Raw genomic sequence first — 18,901 nt, forward strand, 5'->3', positions numbered from 1 at the left:
TACCCCTCCTCATCATAACAGAAATACATTCAAACTCCATTCTTTCTCTCAGCTCGAAATTCAGAATCCTATCCCCCCCCCCTCCCTCGCACCTGTCATTAGGATGCACTACACATCCATCTAATCTTTATCATCTGGACGTCTGAGCCTATGAATATTCTCTTCCTTTTCTGCTCAGACCTCACTACCGTACAGCAATACACTCCTAACATGCGTTGTATACAAGGACCCCTTTGCACTGAGGACGAGTCCTTTCACTGTCAAGATTTGCAACAGCTCCTTAAACTTCTTGCAACCATTCCTTACCCTAGCCTCAGAGCGAGCTCCAGCTCCACCTCCAACACATATCATGTCCTGCAAATAACAAAACTTTTCGACACATTCAAGAGACCCTCCAGCAAGGATAATCCTTTCCTGTCTCTGTCTTTCCATGCTCTCCTCTTTACTACGTACAAACGGAATCAGCATCATTTCGTAGTTTACCTATAATACCAGTACATCTTCAGTGCACCCATTTGGCACAAACACTGCACAATGTAGTGTTACTTCCCACACTGTTTTGGCAGACAGCAGATGACCACACTCCCTCTTTTTCGATAGTACCGCCACCAGCCCTCGATAATATTACTTTTATTTATCTGTGTTTGCTCTCAAACTTTTGGACCCCGTTCCTTCTCTCCACTTCCTAAATCTTTCTTCCGCCATCCTCTCATTCTCCGCGATCAGCACCAAGTCATCTGCACGCAGCACCTCCCAAGGGAGCCCAGTTCTGAAGTTACGTGGGGCGGGCTCCGTCGGCGCGGCTTTGTGCCGTGGTGGGATGGAGTACAGATGATATCAAGAAAAATGGAAAAATAGGTCATCGGGGTGAAGTGGTTAGAGTGGATATAGTCGTCTGGAAATGGCAAGAGAGAAAATTTAGAGGCCTTAGCACAGTGAATGGCTTTTCCCTTCAGTAACGTGTTGGCTTTTTTAGTTGATTCTTGTTACCTTCAGATAATTTTATTCAGCTTTTGAGAAACGCTTCGCACTGGACAAGGTACAGTATATACAGCCTTCAAAAACCGCTTTAGTATGCTATGTTTTTCCTATGTTCAGTAAAATCCAGGAGAGAGAGAGAGAGAGAGGGAGAGTCATCTGGTTCAACGCACTACGACTGTCTCACCTCTGTATTACAAGTCACTCATTAGTTGAATGAAAGTTCTGGCGGTAGCAAGAATCGAAACGTCTAACCCTTTCACCAGTGATCTAAGCTGCATAAAATCGCCAGGCGGAAGCAAGAATAAAATATAGACGCAATGGTAAATAAAGGTTTAACCCCGCCAGGCTGAGGATGTGCTTCTCATATATTTTTTATGCCCAAGAAATTACAATAAATTTGCGAGGGGGATTGCTGAACTTTGTATCTTACTCTCTTGTATGAAAACTAAACAAAACTTCACTAAACCGTTTGGAAATAACTATAACAGATCCAAATAAGCATTAACCCACGGATGCGTATCGCCAGCCATCACCAAAAAAAAAAAAAAAAAAAAAAAAAAAAAAAAAAAAAAGGCCAGTAATCCTCTGGTAATGGGAGGCGTACCATTGCGCCTCCTCCAAAATTGAAAAAGAAGTCTTAGGATTTCGCTGTTCACTCCTGCAAAGCTAAATATCGCGCTAGCATTAGAAGCCTGAAGTCACGGGTATCATGTTGGTGAAGGTCATTAAATGTAACAGGCCTTTGGAGAATTTCTCATAGTTACTCTTTAAATGGCCGTTCTTTTCGTTTCGTTGAGGATACGATTGAAAATGGTGAATATTGGTACGCTTAAAGATGAAATTGTTGGGAATATTTTTCTTGCAAAATCCTCAGTTACTCAGATACATATAATCGCAGCTTAGCCAAAATTATTAATAAATATGCAATATATCCCTCGACACTACCCACAAAGTTTGAATACAATTTGCCCACTTGATTCTGAGATATTTTGGTAACAGCCAGACAGACACAAATACACAGGTTATTACATCATCGCTTTGCTAGTGGGACGATAATGAAACAATCCGGCTGTTGGTGTAATTGTGATGCCCAGCAACTTGATCCTCAACTGCTTGAGCTAGACAACGTATTTGTTAGTTTTTACAGTCAGATAATTTGGTTTCCTTAGGAAAGAGTTTTTGTAGATGGTGGAGTTAGTTACAGCCTCCACTAGCCCCTTTTATACAGAAGTCTTTCTTATATTCAGTAAAACTGTCTGGAGGCAGTAATAAGAAACAAATATATCATTGTAATGAAGAAGAGAATGCTTAGGATTACTTGTTATTAACATCACAAACAATCAAGTTCCAGTTTTTCCTTAGAATAAGTCATGGAATAATCGAGCTGTTTGGCCAGGGTGGCCACTTCCATAACTTAAAAAAACAAAAAAAAGTTTCCGCAAGGAGTGGAAAACTATAATGTATTCAAGTGTGTTGCATGACGCCGTATCCTATGAATGATGGCCTTGAAAACAAGAGTTTCTACGGATATCTGTCCCTACTAGGCAACGATCCCTCTTCGCACGCCACACCACTACATCCCCTTACCTACTCTCACAGTAATATCTGTTTATCTAATTCTAGTTCTCCCTCTACTCCTCCCAAATACCTCACTCTCAAAGAATCTCCTCGTCAGATGCTTGCTCTTAAGCAGTTGTGGGGATCAGTTTCATTTTATTTCAGTGAATTCAGGATGTAAGCGTTTACTTAACGTAATATAAATGATTTAATTTTATACCCATACTGTTTCTGCTTCACTGAGATAATTATGACCTAAGAAACACACACACACACACACACACACACACACACACAATAATAATAATAATAATAAATGGTCATTCATTGAAACGGAACTTCAGTTTACTTCCTGAAATCATTAAATTTAATTAAGTTTATCCCAAACCCACTGCACCTTATATGGATACCTGTTTGTGGCGCTTCTAAACTTTCCCTTATCATACGTAACTCACATGAAATTTCTCAGACCACAGAAATAAGCATTTCTTTTCGCATGTGTATGAACCAATACTACAGAAACCCATCTAGATTGGTAATGCAATATTATCTACTCAAGAACGTAAGAAAAAAAAATGAGAACAAGGAGCTCTAAACGGGGACTGTCCGGCCTATGGGTGGGCATTTGACTACCTCTGTTTATATTATCTCCCTAACTGTACAGTTGGGGATGTTAAGAATTACTGTAAAGTTGGCGCTAAACATCTGTCGCGAAATTGTCAAATTTCTAAGAAACCTTGTTGAACGAATCCATATTAAAGCTGTTTAGAACAACGGATCTCCCATTCGGAACATGTTCCCTGTTCTTCCGTTTCGGTTCAGCAAAGACATTTAACTATGTGCAGTTGGTGACAGAAATTCGCTTAATATTTCACTTCCGCTCCTCACTTTCCTATCAGTCAAATAGTCAGCCAATCCATCAATCGGTCAATCTATCTGTCTATCACCCAATCCTTTCTTGCCCATTAGGAGCGTAGATATCCGGGATTAAGCTCTTTAGGCCTAACAGTTCAGGCAAAGGCGACTAACTTCGTTTGCTCCCGAATGGGATTATGTGAGTAATAATCCCGGTCATCTCTCGGGCGTAAATATTTACATGACCCATCTGGTTGGAGCACCTTAACCCACTAATGCCAATTTTGTCTCTTCTGAGAAGAGATTAGGCTTTAGCTTTTGAAAGCTAGCAACAGATTGGTTGTCAGAGTGCATTCATTAGAAACGATGTATTTAAAATAAATTTTGTATGGGTTACTCTAAATGTTTCTTCCGATAAGATTGTTCAATTAAAATAACTATGTAGTTATTTGCAGACATTAATTTTCAAACGAGCCCTTACAAAATCCTCAGATGGAGTAGAAACACATGAAATTTTCAGTTCTGCCAAATCAACGCTTCCGGACAAAAATTTACGAGTTCCTTGACTTTTTCCTTTGTTAAGGCAAATTGACCTAAGTTATTCATTATAACTACGACATTATACTAATTTGGCAGGATAACTATATATTTCACTCATATCTAGGCCTTTCATAGATTTTGTAAGGCATCGTTTTCAAGTTATTATATTAAAAAAATATATATATGTTTGTATTTTAATTTAGCAATCTTACCGTCACAAACTGTTACTGGAACCAACATTTTAAAAATTATTTTTAATACGTCGTTACTAATGAATCCACGTGGACAACCAACAAGCTGCAAGATTTAAAAAACTAAAGGCTCTCCTCAAAAGAGATCGAATAAGCTTTAGGTCACATTGCGTCCATTTGATAATGTCGTTACTACCAGACTTGGGAAATGGTTTCCTGGGTTGCAGGAAACCATTTGTTTCGTTACTCAAGTTAGAGTCAGCTAAGGCACTAACAAACCGTTTTTGTTGATGGTGAGAATCGTTACCTACTACCTCCCACATTCCTCTGCTGACTAATATTCATAAAGCGAGAGAGGCTTGTCATGATTCTCTATATGCTACTTAAGTGATTTTCTTTAATATGACACAGTGCTTTAACTGTGCAGCGCACGTCATGGTACAGTAGGTGAAATTTTGCACCTGTACAAGCCCATATTACTGAAATTAAGAGAAAGGAAGTACCGTATATGGAAACAAATTTGACACTCATTTAAACAACAATTTTAATCATTATCTCTGTCTGTCTGTCTGTCTGTCTCTCTCTCTCTCTCTCTCTCTCTCTCTCTCTCTCTCTCTCTCTAATCGTATGTTATTCATATCCCAGTTCTTATCAAAACTTCCCTCATTTCCCGGCCTCCATTTCCTTCCCAACCCCAATTCCCAATTTAATATCCCTCAACCCTTTATCTCCCTTCTCTCTTCCCTCCCCGTCCTCTCTCTCTCTCTCTCTCTCTCTCTCTCTCTCTCTCTCTCTCTCTCTCTCTCATATCTCCACCGCCCTCCCACTTCTACTATCTTTTCACATTGGCTTTTCCTCTCTCTCTCTCTCTCTCTCTCTCTCTCTCTCTCTCTCTCTCTCTCTCTCTCTCTCTCTCTCTCTCAGCCCGTCAGCTGGTGTGTCTTCGTGTTGATGTCTTCACCATAAACGTTTTGTACCCACACGCTAGAAACGTTTCAGCTTGTCTCTCCAGCAGATGCTCTTTATATGCTGTTTCCGGTGTCTGTTTGGTCTCTCTCTCTCTCTCTCTCTCGGAAATGTAGCTGTTTATAGTTTATTTACCTTTGCTCCAGACCTGCTAACATGTGGGAAATGTTTTACATTTGGTAGTCACACGGCTAACCTTGATGTAACCAAGTTTCTCTTCACCACAAACGTGACTGAAGGAAGGATCCGACTTACTGTGTGTGCGAGAGACAGCCTCACTATACAGTACACCTTTCCATATCAAGACTAGATGATCATATGCTAGTAACTGGGATAATATAACCCACTCAGGACCAACTACATCCATCCTCTAGTTGTAGTTGTGGTTGGTCAACCTCACTCAGTCTGGCCGAGCATACCTATCAATCACAAGCAAACAACAGCCCTGTGCGGTGAACAGATGTCCCCTTGTCTTTGACAGCTCCTCTGTGTAGCAAGGCGCAGGGGAAATGTGTGTTTGGTTCAAAGGGTGGATGCCGCACTTACTTCTCTCCACATCAGTTAACAGAGGCGCCGTAGTAGGTACCGTCTCATCTGGTCATACGGTTACCACCCAGTGTTGTAGATGGTGTCCTGAGCTATACAAAACCATTAGACTTGTCACTCAATGCAGAGCCACTTCAAGTGGAAAAAGTGACAGGAAGGAAAAGGAGAAGTACGAAGAGTGGAGGTCAGACACAGAAAGAGCATGATAAAGGTGATGGAAGAAGTAGGCCACCACCTACCACTCAAATCCTTTAGTACGGTACATAGTATATGAGCCGAGACAAGTATAACAAACCGGGCACGTAATTTTGGTTTATAATTACTCTGTCACAATGTTGGTGTCATGAAAGATCGTCATTCTACTGATTGCTTTAAAGATTTTGGAAAAAAAAAAAAAAAGGAGTTATATAAATATTTAAGGGCATGAACCCATGATAAACTAAGCACTCATAAACTGCCATCAGGGATTGTCCGACAGGTGAACACCAAAGAACACCATATTATCCAACACTGTTGGTGTTATGGAACTCTCGCCAATGTACAGTATATGTTGCATTAAGTATTAAACAAAGACTGCATGCTTATATATATATATATATATATATATATATATATATATATATATATATATATATATATACAATGCATGGCTACAGGTAATCTGTTTTTATCTGGTGGAATTTGGCCACTCTCAGTACTTGTGTACAGATTCACAGTTGAATGAAATTCGATGAGCTTTTGGTGTGAAGTAGGAATAAGTCTGAGTTTGTTGTTAAGTTTCTAAATTTGTTATCTTACTGTACTTGGACATCAACAGACCTAAAAGGGGTTAGTAATCTTCACCAAGTTAGAACCACAGAGCTTTAACAACAGATGTTCGTTCTACCTTCTTTCTTTTTACAGGGTGTAGGAGAGCATCGTGCCATACAATTCACCTCTTAACTTCCCGTGTTCTTCGCTTTCTGCAGCTAAATATCGAGTTATATTATCACCTTTAAGTAAGGGCCACATAAGAAAGACCATAACGTCTGCGTAGTATGTAAATTTCTATAACACTTGGTAACCCCACATTTTCACAGTTTTTCTCTTTCATAAACATTATTCCCCAAATCGTAACTTATATAGACAGTATCCTACGTACACATCCAAACCATCATATCGGTTATTCTCTCTCTCTCTCTCTCTCTCTCTCTCCTATATTCTCATCCTCCATCATTTATGTGTGCACCAGTTCCCTCTACCTTTCCTCCCTCCCTCTCTCTCTCTCTTTCCCCTCCCTCCCTCCATTCCTTCCTTCCTTCCCTCCTCCCCGCTTTCACTTTACCCCGTCTTTTATACATGCACCGTCCATCATTAATCTTTTACCCTCGTTTCCCCTCACTCACCCTTTTCCCCTCTCTCTCCCGACGATTTTCCTTTTCCTCTTTACCTTTATCTAGTCCCTATACGCTTTTATGTATTTTGTATATTGTGGTCTCCTGTACCTCTTACATTTTTTTTTTTTTTACTTTCGTTTCCTTCATTTTCAGGATTTTCCCTTTATGATATTTACCCTGTTATTCCCCTGCGTATCTTCTATTCTTGTTTTTACCCCCGCAAGTAAGATGGTGCGCCGTGTGAGTGTATGTCTTTCTGTGTACTAACATTATTCTAACAGATTAATCTGATTCTAACCAAACTTGGTGGAAGGGCTGAATATTGGCCAGAGGCCTGCCTTATTGTTCTTGTGAATAGTAGGTCTAAAGTCATGGGGACATGGATAGGTTAGCTGAAACAACGTTGATCATATTTAGACCAAAAGTGATGGAAGAGTTGAAGCTAAGGCAGGAACGAAGAATTTCGATTCTGAGGACGATCAGCCGAAGGTATTGGTCACAGGGTGAGGGCAAAGTTCGACTTGTGTGGATCTAATTTTGAAACAAATACTAAAACCGTTTAATCATATTTCAGTCACACTTTTTTAGAACAATAGATCAAAGGTCATGATCATATGTTAGGGTGAACTTAAATACTGTATTTCTTATCCGACATACACTAATCTTTGTAAGATGCTTCAAACTGAACCAAGGAAAAGGGTAAACTCAAGTATTTTTTTATCCGACTCGGTCCAAATTTAGTTTAAGGGCAAATAAGAATGAATTGGATTTTAATAACAATCGGTAAAACGTAAAGGTCAGAAGGCAAATTTATGTATCACCATTTGAATGGTATATATATATATATATATATATATATATATATATATATATATATATATATATATATATACACACTACTTGTGTGTGTGTGTGTGTGTGTGTAAGCATCTGTTTCGTCTTTTCTATCTTCTTACACTTACTTTATCCTCCGTTTTCTCTCCAGTCACCTCCCTTCTTTCTCTCCTCTAACTTTCCCATGTACCTTTCCCTTTCATCAATCTCTTATTCTTCGTTTTGGTTGTTTTAGCTCGCCCCTCTTTTTTCCCATTTTCTTTTACCCTTTTTTCTCCGGCAGTCACCCCTTCACTCAATACAATTTTCATTTTCATTTTCATTTTCACTCAGTTTTGTTTTTTCTATTTTGGTTCTTTTCTCTCCTACCTATTGTTCACGCAAGTTTCCCTAAACTCACCCCATTCCCATTCATGTCACTCCCATTTCGCATTCTTCTCTTTTCGTTTACCTATATCTCTAATCTTTATCTTCGTCTTCTCATTATTACTTTTTCCCCATTATCCTGCCTCTTTCCTTTCGCCTCCTTTACTGCCAACTTTTTCACTCCACGCACCCCCTCTCCCCTCTCACCACTGCCTTTTCCCCCTTCCCATTACACTTCACCTGCGTGTGTGTGTGTGTGTGTGTGTGTGTGTGTGTGTGTGTGTGTGTGTGTGTTGTAGCACTCCCCTCGACCATGCCTGACCCTTTCCATTTTTACTTTTCCACATCCTCTCATTCCAGGCTCATGTATTACTTTCCTACATTTTCAATATTTTCAGTTTCTTTTGCCTTTTTCCCCACTATATCTTTTCAGTGATCCTTTCATTTGCATTGATAATAATTTCGTCCTTCCAGTATTCATCTCTCATAACTATTTCATCTTTCCGTACTGTACATTCAGTTTTCTCATCCCTTCAGTCATCCTTACATTCGTTTTGCTCTATACTATTATCTATACTACTAAAATTCTCGGTCACTGTATGTTGTATGTTCTGTAAGTTATATAGCCGTCCATACCGGAGCACCCAGGAGACATGAAAATCGGATATAGGGGTAACTCAGTACGGGGAACATAGGCGTGATGGCGTTGGCCCCTAAGGCCGTTTTGAGGCTGCTACTGTTATGGCCTCGAGGCTGCGACGGCCAGAACTGCCCTTCGGAGGCCGAATTTGTGGTTAGCCACTGAGGCCATTTTCAAATTTATACTTAGATATTTCTATTTTTTCATTTTTTTCCGATGTAATAGCTTGACCAAGTGTATCCTTGTTCACGAGGTGGCAACAATTCCTGCCGCCGACCGTTTCTGGTGAGAGGGCCGTGGCATCAGAGCGCGCGCGTGCGAGCAAGCGAGAGAGAGAGAGAGAGAGCCTCCTGCCTTTCCCACAGAGTTGTTCTCCACCAAATTTTGCACACGCCTAGGGATGCAACAAATAAAGCTGCATGCAAAAATTCGTTAAACACTATTCACTTTGAGTATGGGTTACAGTGTTTCACCCCTTCTTCAACACATGTCCGCCACCTTGCTTCGACAGGCATGATGTAGCCACGGCAGCCAATGGCTACGCCGCTAAGGTCAATAGTTCACTGACTAATGGCTCCCGCCGTGCCATAAAGCTGCCCACCGCCAGCTCAGGATGTCTGACTTCCGAGCTTCATACGTATTCTATTTTAGTGATTATTGTTTTTTACAGTTTATGACAACTTACTTATTGCATCAACAGTGGAAATCTGGCTTTAGCAGTATAAAGTAAACACAATATATAGGTGTTTCAAGAAAAAATGCAAGCGTAATGGAGAGCATGAAGAATCAGTGACAAATGAAGTGAGCGAAATTCTAAAAAAAAAATGCAGAGAAAACGCATTAGGCATTTCAAGAACTGTCGTGGCATCAAAGAGCACGCACGAGAGAGAGAGAGAGAGAGAGAGAGAGAGAGAGAAGCCTGTGGCCACATTAGCCACTATTCGTAACTGAACCAATACAGCCGGCTATCTGTGTGCGATGTGTTTTGAGCACCAAAGCAGTGCATGGCTACTCATTACTTCATGGTTCATTGCAAAAAATCAGAACAGCTTGCTAAGACATGCAAGTGTTTTGAGCACCAAAGTGCTCCAAAAATGCACCAAACAACAGCTTGCTATCACAAAGAAATTTATCGAATTGGTGGCTCATGTCTCGCCCAAGGGGATTTCCATAAAAACGACCCCTGGAAGACAGCTCATGGATAGGAATGGAAGTCTTCCTGACTCTCGATATACAACTTTATCATCAGTTGTGTGCCTGTTTGTGAAAAACACATTGTCGAGAATACTGCTAATAAATCGACATGGCTAATTAAGCAACAACCAGTGTGGGCCGAAGGCCCAGCCCACCTGGTGGGCCTAGCCAATTAGGCCAGCTTCGTGGGCCTAAGAAGCTAGTACCTCCATAAATTCCAAGTAATATAGGTTGTCATTTACGATGACGTATATTAATACCGTATTTAACTCTTGCCAGCATTAGACGAAATTAATAATTATCGCCCGCCTACTGAGGTGATTATGTAATTGCCTGCATCTGTGTGTGTGTATGTGTGTGGCTGTCCCCAAAATGTCGCAAAGTCAATTGGGCAAATTGTATTCAAAGTTTGTGGGCATTATCGAGGGATATATATATTTTTTTAAAAATAACAGAACAGAGGAAGGAAAACAAATGAATAAAAAAAAAAATCCATACACCAGATAATTATTGGTGTCCTCCATTCATATAAAATCTGTAACAGTTGGACTTGAACTGCTGTGGGTTGAAGTTTAAGGGGAAACAACTCTGGGGAAGCGAGTTCCAAAGAGATGCATTTCGGAGAATAAAAGATTTCTGATAGGAAGTAGTTCTGCAATATGGCAGTGTGACATTCCAGTCATGAGCGCTACCAAATGCCCGTGGAACACAGGGGAAGGTATGGAAAGGTGTTACAGTGGATGCAACCTCGTCTGAGCATTTGCCATAAAAGTATCTTAAAATAATGCAAGAGAGGCAACATTCCTTCTTACCTGTAGGGGAGATAGTTTATTTGTAATAACAGGGTTATAGATAATCCTACCAGCTTTGTTCTGAATTTATTCTAGTTACTTTAGTGCAACCTCCCCACATCCACTCAACAAGGGTGAGCAATATTTCAGCTGTGAGCGCACGTAACTTATAATCCATAGCCAAATGCTCGTCAGTAAAGAAGCTACAAACTCTGTATAATAATCCAAGTTTCTTTGAGGCGGTTTTAGCAAATCTTCTGACATGAGAGGTCCAGCTGAGGTCATTGTTAGTGGAACACTGAGAATTTAAATACTTTTCGAGACAGGAATAATAACAGCACTGAAGGTAAAATAAGAATTAGTAAATTGTACAAATTTGGTTTTATTGGAGTCGCGGCACACGACTCTGAGGCTGTTATTATCGTGCCCTGGCAACCTATCATTCAAAAGTGCGTTCGATTTCGTATCATATTATACACGAATCATATTATCATGCACGAATATATCATACACGAATATTATTATACACGAACATGTTATAAACGAATCACTTGCGTCTCCTGTTATACACGAAATGGGATGCACTTTTGAATGGTAGGTTGCCAGGGTACGATAATGACAACCTCAGAGTCGTGCACCGGGACTATAGCACTAAATGAGACAAGGTTATTTTATCCCCATCCAGTGATCCTAGATGAGTCTTGATTTATGGAGATGGCTGGCTGTACTGAGTTGTGGGTTAGAAATACCGGTATTACACTTTGTGAATGGGTGTTTAAGTGTGAATGAACTGTGAAGTGTTGAGTCATCTCTGCATATGACTGGATGGGATTATGGGTAACAGAGAAGAGGTCATTAATATGAATTAAGAATAGGGCTGGAGCCACAACTGATCCTTGTGGCACGCCAGTGTCAATTGAGTGGAAATTGGAATATACACTGTCTACTTTTACACTTATTTTTCTGTTGCTGAGCTATGAAGAAATCAAAGGAACGAAAGATGTTAGTCCAAAGCAAGGGAGTTTTGGTTAGCAGTGAACTGTGCCACACTCTGTCAAAAGCATTAGAAATATCAAGGTCTACTGCATGAATTTCTCCATGTTGGTCAGTGGACTGATGGATGGTTGAGTCAAGAGATTAAGTATATCAATGGTAGATCTTTCATGGCGAAAACCATACTGTCTGTATGGTTCTTGTGTTGATGTTTTTAAGAAGCTGCAGTTATATGCCTCCTACTGCTAGAGGATATTGTAAGAAAAAAATACCACTGAATTTTTTCCTTTTTGTTTGCCATTATTTACCATTTTATATCCTATCGTCAATGAAGAGACTGGCTATTTAAAGGGTAATTAGTAGAAATTCTTTAAAGATCTGCTATACTCAGTTACCTTCACCAACATAATACCCCTGACTTCAGCCTTCTGAATGCTAGTGTGATATTTAACTTAGTAGAAGTAAACTGTGAAATACTAAGTTTATTTTCGATTTTGGCGAAGCTGCGATGATATGCCTCCTATTGCCAGAGGATTACTGATCTAGTTTTTTAGTGCCAGAGGGTGATATACATTCGTGGGCAACTTTAGCGTCGACTGAATTATGGAAAGATCTCTTGTACTGAGGGAGTTAAGGTAGATGTATGTTACCCAGCTAATTTTTAATTTTCTAAACTAAAAATAATATTAATAATAATAATGATAACGTGGATGTATTATGAACAGAGAAAAGCACGTATTTCAGAAAAGTGGCAAACCCCTTTAATGCGATTTTTTCTTATCAGATCACCACAAGACAGTTCTAATCAGCTTATTGGAGATATCTTGCTGTGAAATTCAGAAAGCATTACTTAAGCTGAAAAAATCGTCTGGTGGTACCAAAAATAACACAGTGAAGGCCAACTGTACCTGAAGCGGTTACGTGGTTAGTTAATCTAATTGTCCCGTTTGTAACACTTCCCTCATGCACTGGCGCAGGGGTGGGCTGGGAAGAAGAGGAAAGGGGGGAAGGGGAAGGTGGAAATACTGTATATACGATTGTAATTAATAGTTCCCTAGTATTATTAATAGCTTTTAGTGCATACATACTGTAACTGCTAATCTTCAAAAAAAATCATGTCTAATATTTAATCCCGACTTTCATTGCCCTACCACGAGTTTATGGGTTCTGGACTAGGGTACTTTAAGGGATATATAAGGGACATTCAAGGCACGAGTGACCAGTCTCAACCTTGAGCAATATTATCAGAACAGTAAACCTTTCAGTTACCAATTTCTTATAAACCACATCAGTAAAGTTATTTAGAACTAATGAAATGGCGCTCTAAGTTACACGAACAGCAATGATATAATGTAAACTCATTTCCAAATCCTCTCCTTCCCATCTGCCCTTAGTTTTCGTTTCACCTCTCTCGTTTTCTAATACTCCTTAATTCATTGTTTGAGGGATGAGCATGATAGAAGAGGGTAGGGGAAGCACAAAAAGTGAGAAAACATTCTATGGTATAACATTTTTGGCCCAGATGACTTATGTCTATAACTCTTTCAATATATTTACCCCGTTCACAGGGATATGCAGCCTAAGTTGTATGTGTCTATTTGCTTAGGCCCTCCAGGCGGGCTTGGCCTTCAGTTCAGACTGATTTTCGCTTAGGTAGCCATGTCGATTTATTAGCAGTAGTCTCGACAATGTATTTTTCTCAGACAGGCACACAACACACATTATAGTTGTATATTGACAGTGAGGAACACTTCCATCCCTACCCATGATGTGTCTATCAGGGGTCGTTTTTATGGAAATCCCCTTGGCCGTGACATTAGCCACCAATCTGAGAATTTTCTGTGAGATAGCAAGCTGTTGTTTGGTGTATTTCTGGAGCACATTGGTGCTCAAAATACAGGCTTGTCTTAGCAAGCTGTTCTGATTGTTTGTAATGCACCATGAACAAATAAGTTGTTGGCATGTGTTGATTTGGTGATCAAAACACGTCAAACACAGATAGCAAGCGACATTGGCCTATTTACAAATGGTGGCTAATGTGGCCACAGGTTCCCTTCTCTCCCGCTCGTGCGCTCTCTCTGATGCCACGACAGTTCTCGAAACACTATCCGTTTTCTCTGTGCGTTTTCTTTTAATTTTGATCATTGCATTTGTCATTGATTCTTCTTACACTCCATTACGCTCACATTTATTCTTGAAACACTTATCTATTGCAGTTACTTATACTGGCAAAGTCAGATTTCCATCATTTCAATATTCATTCGATGCAGTTGCTAAGTTGTCATAAACTGTTTTTAAAAAATATCTAAAATTAGAATAGGCATGAAGATCAGAAGTTGGATATCCTTAGCTTGCAGCAGGCTGGTAGCTTTACGGTGCAGCAGGCACCATTAGCCAGGGGAATATAAACCAAAGCGGCGTGGCCACTGGCCGCCACGGTGACATCAAGCCTGTCAACGCGAAGCGGTGGACATGTGTTGAAGAAGGGGCGAGATACTAAACCTTAGTGGCGCGGCGATTGGCTACCGAGGTAACTTCAAGCCTGTCAATGCCAAGCGGTGGACATGTGCAGGGCCGGATTTACCAATAGGTCAAGTAGGCCATTGGCCTAGGGCCCACTGGTATCTGGGGTCCAACTGAAACTAATTTGTTGCGCAGTATGCCAGTGTAAAACCTTGTTTGAAGTGTACACCGAGTATTTCATATTGAATTCACAACAATAAAGGCCCTTATACAATAAGTATAGGGCCAGGAGAGTGAGGCCCCTGTACGAGTACAATAAGTATAAGTCTGTAGTGGTCTTCAATCGGTGGGCCATGGCCCACTGGAATCCCATATATAAGATGTACATGATACAGAACAAATTTCATTAAAAGTAATGATGTGTTACAATGTGATGAATTTTTTATTCCTTACATTATAATATTATGATACAGTATTATGCAATATATCATGACATTTGGCCATTGCAAAATAATTACAGTAATATATATATATATATATGTATATATATATATATATATATATATATATATATATATATATATATATATATATATATACAAATGTGGGTGATTGTGATTGTGTGCATGTATGCGCCAATGCAAGATCGTGCAAGCAGAGTGAAAGAAGAGTTCTGGACAAATGTGGAAGTGTTCATGGAAACGTTTGGAAGGAATGAGAAAGTGTTTTTGATTGGCGATATGAATGGTAAAGTTGGGAATGTGAAGGTGGATGGAATAGTTGGTGAGTGGGGTGTGCCTGCTGGGACAGATGAGAATGGCAGTGTGTTAATGGACATTTGTGCCGGGAAGGGGTTGGTGATAGACAATACCCTCTTCAGGCATAAAAATGATCCACAGGTATACATGGCGAGTGATGAGAAGGGTGTGTGGTGAACTGAATGAAAGGAAGGCAATGACTGATTATGTGTGTGTGGATGAAAGGATGTGAAGATGTGTAATGAATGCAAGAGCTTATAGAGGCTGGGGGAGTGGACTTCCTGACCTCTACTTGGTGGTGGCCAGAATCAAGATCCAAGTAAGATGGAGTAATAGAAGAGTAGGACGGGAGGAAGGAGTAGTTGCAAGGAGAGTGGAAAGGTTACAAGAGGATGAGAAAAAGGCAAAATATAAGAGAGAAGTGGAGGAACGATTGGGTAAATATGAAATGGAACAGATGGGGGACATGGAAGGTGCGTGAAAGATATTCACAGAAGAAATATGTGCAGCATGTGAAGCAAAGCTGGCAATAGCGCCGCTACTATTTTAATAGCGATGGTGGTAACGCCATTACTTTTTTTAGCCAGTAACGGAACTGAGAGCGCCGCTACTTTTTGGCTGTACTCACGCGTTACCGCGCTCCTCGCTGCTCACGCGACGAATACAGGTCCGGTGTCAGTGAGTACGTGCGGATATGCCGATGGTTTGGTTGTATTTATTAATGAAGAAAAATAATACTTTCGTCAGTTCTGTCAATTAATGATGTTTGTTCTACATCACATAAGGAATTTATTGATTATTATTTACTAGTAATGTGCAATAATTAAACAGGAATTTGCTAGTTAATCATCGGTCATTTAAATTAAGTAAAGATTAATAAGGATGTCACCTAGATGTAGGCAACACACACACACACACACCTCTAACTATCCCCGTCTCTAACTCCCACTCTTTCCATCACTCTCTCTTTCAGACTAATTCTTACTCACTACGTTATTATTTCGTAACAGTATGTTACTTTCAGTTTAAAGTAATGGGAAAAAAAAACATTGCTATTGTATAAATAACCTTTAAAAGAAAGCCCCAGTTCATTTTTACTTTCCTTTTCGTACACATCTTAAATAGGTATCATTGAAAGTATAAAAATCTATATAATATGTATCAATGGTAGGCCACATTTTTTTTTTTGCCTTTTATTTACGTATGTTACCTTTAGTAGGTATACTAAGTAACAATGTAAAAAAAAAAAAATTACATTACACAGTAAATATCTTTTTCCTGTACCTTCGGCTCTAAGCTTCATTAAAGTGACACCGACATGTATATGATGTTTTTTTATTTTCAGTATAAGTATATACTGACATTACTGGTACACAACATGACCACTCAGACTGACTAATATTATCAAAACAGTATATACTGTATTGCTATATCACAGATTTTTGTTAACCTTTCCTTCGTGTATCTTTTTCTTATCCAAAGTAGCAGGAGCGCCGCTACATTTCGTATCAAGTATATATATATATATATATATATATATATATATATATATATATATATATATATATATCATCATCATCATCAACCGCCATTACAAGTCCACTGCTGAACAAAGGCCTCCCCCAACCTTCTCCACGAATTCCTTGACTGAGCCAATCTTTGCCACGTTTTCCCTGTAAATTTCTCTATCTCATCTCTCCACCTCCTGTCTGGCCTTTTTCTGCTACGCTTACCATTTCTTGGTGTCCAGTCAGTCAACCTCTTGCTCCATCGATTATCCCTTGTTCTTGATACATGGCCTGCCCACCTCCATTTCTGTTCTTTTATAACTTCTATAATACCTTTGACTTTACTCTGCTCTCTCACCCAAGTTGATCGTTTCCTGTCTCTTAAAGATATTCCCAACATTGACCTTTCCATTGCTCTCTGAGAACGAAGTAATTTATTTTCCAACGATTTTGTCAGTTTCCAAGTCTCACAACCATACGTCATAGCTGGAATTATACATTCATTATATACTTTTCGTTTCATAGAAACTGGCAAGCTATTTTTCATAATGTCTCTATGTTTACCGAGGGCTTTCCATCCAATTGTAATGCGTCTTTTTATTTTGCTATCATTATCTTTCGTTAATTTTAGTATTTGTCCCAGGTAATTGTACTCCTCAACTTCTTCAAGAATTTCTCCACTTATTCTTATGACGCTCTTTGGTGTTTGAGGATTAAACATTAGTTTTACTCCGGTTCATCTTTAGCCCTACTTTGAGACTTTCTCTGCTCAGGCCATTTAACATTTCTTGCAATGTCTCTGCTTTTTCTGAGATTAGGACAATGTCATCTGCAAATCCTAAATGGTTCAGCTTTTCTCCATCTATGTTTACTCCTTTGTTTTCCCAGTCTAGCTTTCTGAAAATACTTTCTAGGCATGCTGTAAATAACTTCGGTGAAATTGTATCTCCCTGACGCACGCCCTTCTGAATCTTAATTTTCTCTGAGTCCTTATGTAATTTAACTGTAGCAGTTCCCTCTCTATGTATGTTTTCGAGCAGTTTTACAATGTTCTCATTCACTCCATGTTCTCGCAATAAATTTATAATTGCTATGTGCTCCACTGAGTCGAAAGCCTTTTCGTAATCACCAAAACCTAAGCACAGTGGTTTATTATATTCTGTAGTTTTCTCAGTTAGCTGATTCACTGTGTGTACATGATCAGTAGTCGAGTACCCGCTTCGGAATCCTGCCTGTTCACGAGGTTGGTTTTCCTCCAAATTTGTAGCTATTCTGTTTGTAAGGACTTTAGTGAAAAGTTTGTAAATGACTGATAGCAAGCTAATGGGCCTATAGTTACTAAGGTCTTTTGAGTCGCCTTTTTTATAAAGTAGAATAACAATTGCATTACACCATGTTTAGGGAATTTTCTTCTGTTTTATACATTCGGTAAATAAGTGAGCAAGCCTATTTTGTACTTCTGCTCCTGCATCCAACAGTAAATCTGCTACTATTCCATCTTCTCCCGGAGCCTTCCCTCTTTTCATATTTTTAAGAGAAACATTTACTTCGTCTGGTGTTACCTCAAGTATATATATATATATATATATATATATATATATATATGGAACCTCTGTGGTAGTGTGCGTTTCGTACACGGGTGAGCCAGGGTTCGCTCCCCGCCAGGGTAATAAACTTTGGGAGTGTTCACCCGGCCACGTACTGCATTGGCGGACACCAGGGGTGCTGTGGTTGAACCAGTGTCGCTTACTATAAAGTATGCTTGCACGCAGTCGGCTTGCGCGGGCCAATTACACTTGAGTTCACAGACTACACACGCATCCAAAGCCACTCCAACACTACAATTACACTAACAAGCACTTCTCACCCTACATAGAATCTCTACTAGACAGCCTAAGCCACTTGGTAGAGATACATTGGCTGTATCGTCCCGACTTCGGTCGAGATAGGCCGGTCCTGCAGTGGGTACTCAAACGGCTGATGATGATGATATATATATATATATATATATATATATATATATATATATATATATATATATATATATATATATATTGATTACAGAAACATGCATACATTTCTATAAATTTGGGGGCCTGAGGACCACAAATCGGTAAATCCGGCCCTGGACATGTGTTGAAGAAGGGGGGAAATGCTGTCTAAAATCCCCCCCCTTAGAGTGAACAGTGTTTAACGAATTTTTGCATGCAAAGATTTTTGGCGCATCCAGAGGCGTCTGCACAACTTGGTGGAAAACGACTGTGTGCGAGTGGCTGGAGGTTCCTCCCCCCTCTCTCACGCGGTACGAATTTCTGATGCCACGCTGCTCTAACCGGAAATAG

General features: G+C 39.7%; 1 protein-coding gene across 1 annotated transcript in view; it reads left to right on the forward strand.

The window, feature by feature from the left end:
• LOC145414985 (uncharacterized) overlaps positions 1-14,330 on the forward strand; it is a 27,428-nt gene extending 13,098 nt beyond the window's left edge. The window contains exons 3-4 of the mRNA XM_080284405.1: positions 9,318-9,467; positions 14,215-14,330. Coding sequence (XP_080140531.1) covers positions 9,318-9,467; positions 14,215-14,330 — 266 coding nt within the window. The remainder of the gene's footprint in view (positions 1-9,317; positions 9,468-14,214) is intronic.
• The last annotated feature ends 4,571 nt before the right edge of the window (positions 14,331-18,901 follow it).

The sequence above is a fragment of the Coenobita brevimanus genome, chromosome 101, assembly GCF_032717465.1.
Source record: "Coenobita brevimanus isolate Jiangsu-jjx chromosome 101, ASM3271746v2, whole genome shotgun sequence".
NCBI lineage: Eukaryota > Metazoa > Arthropoda > Malacostraca > Decapoda > Coenobitidae > Coenobita > Coenobita brevimanus.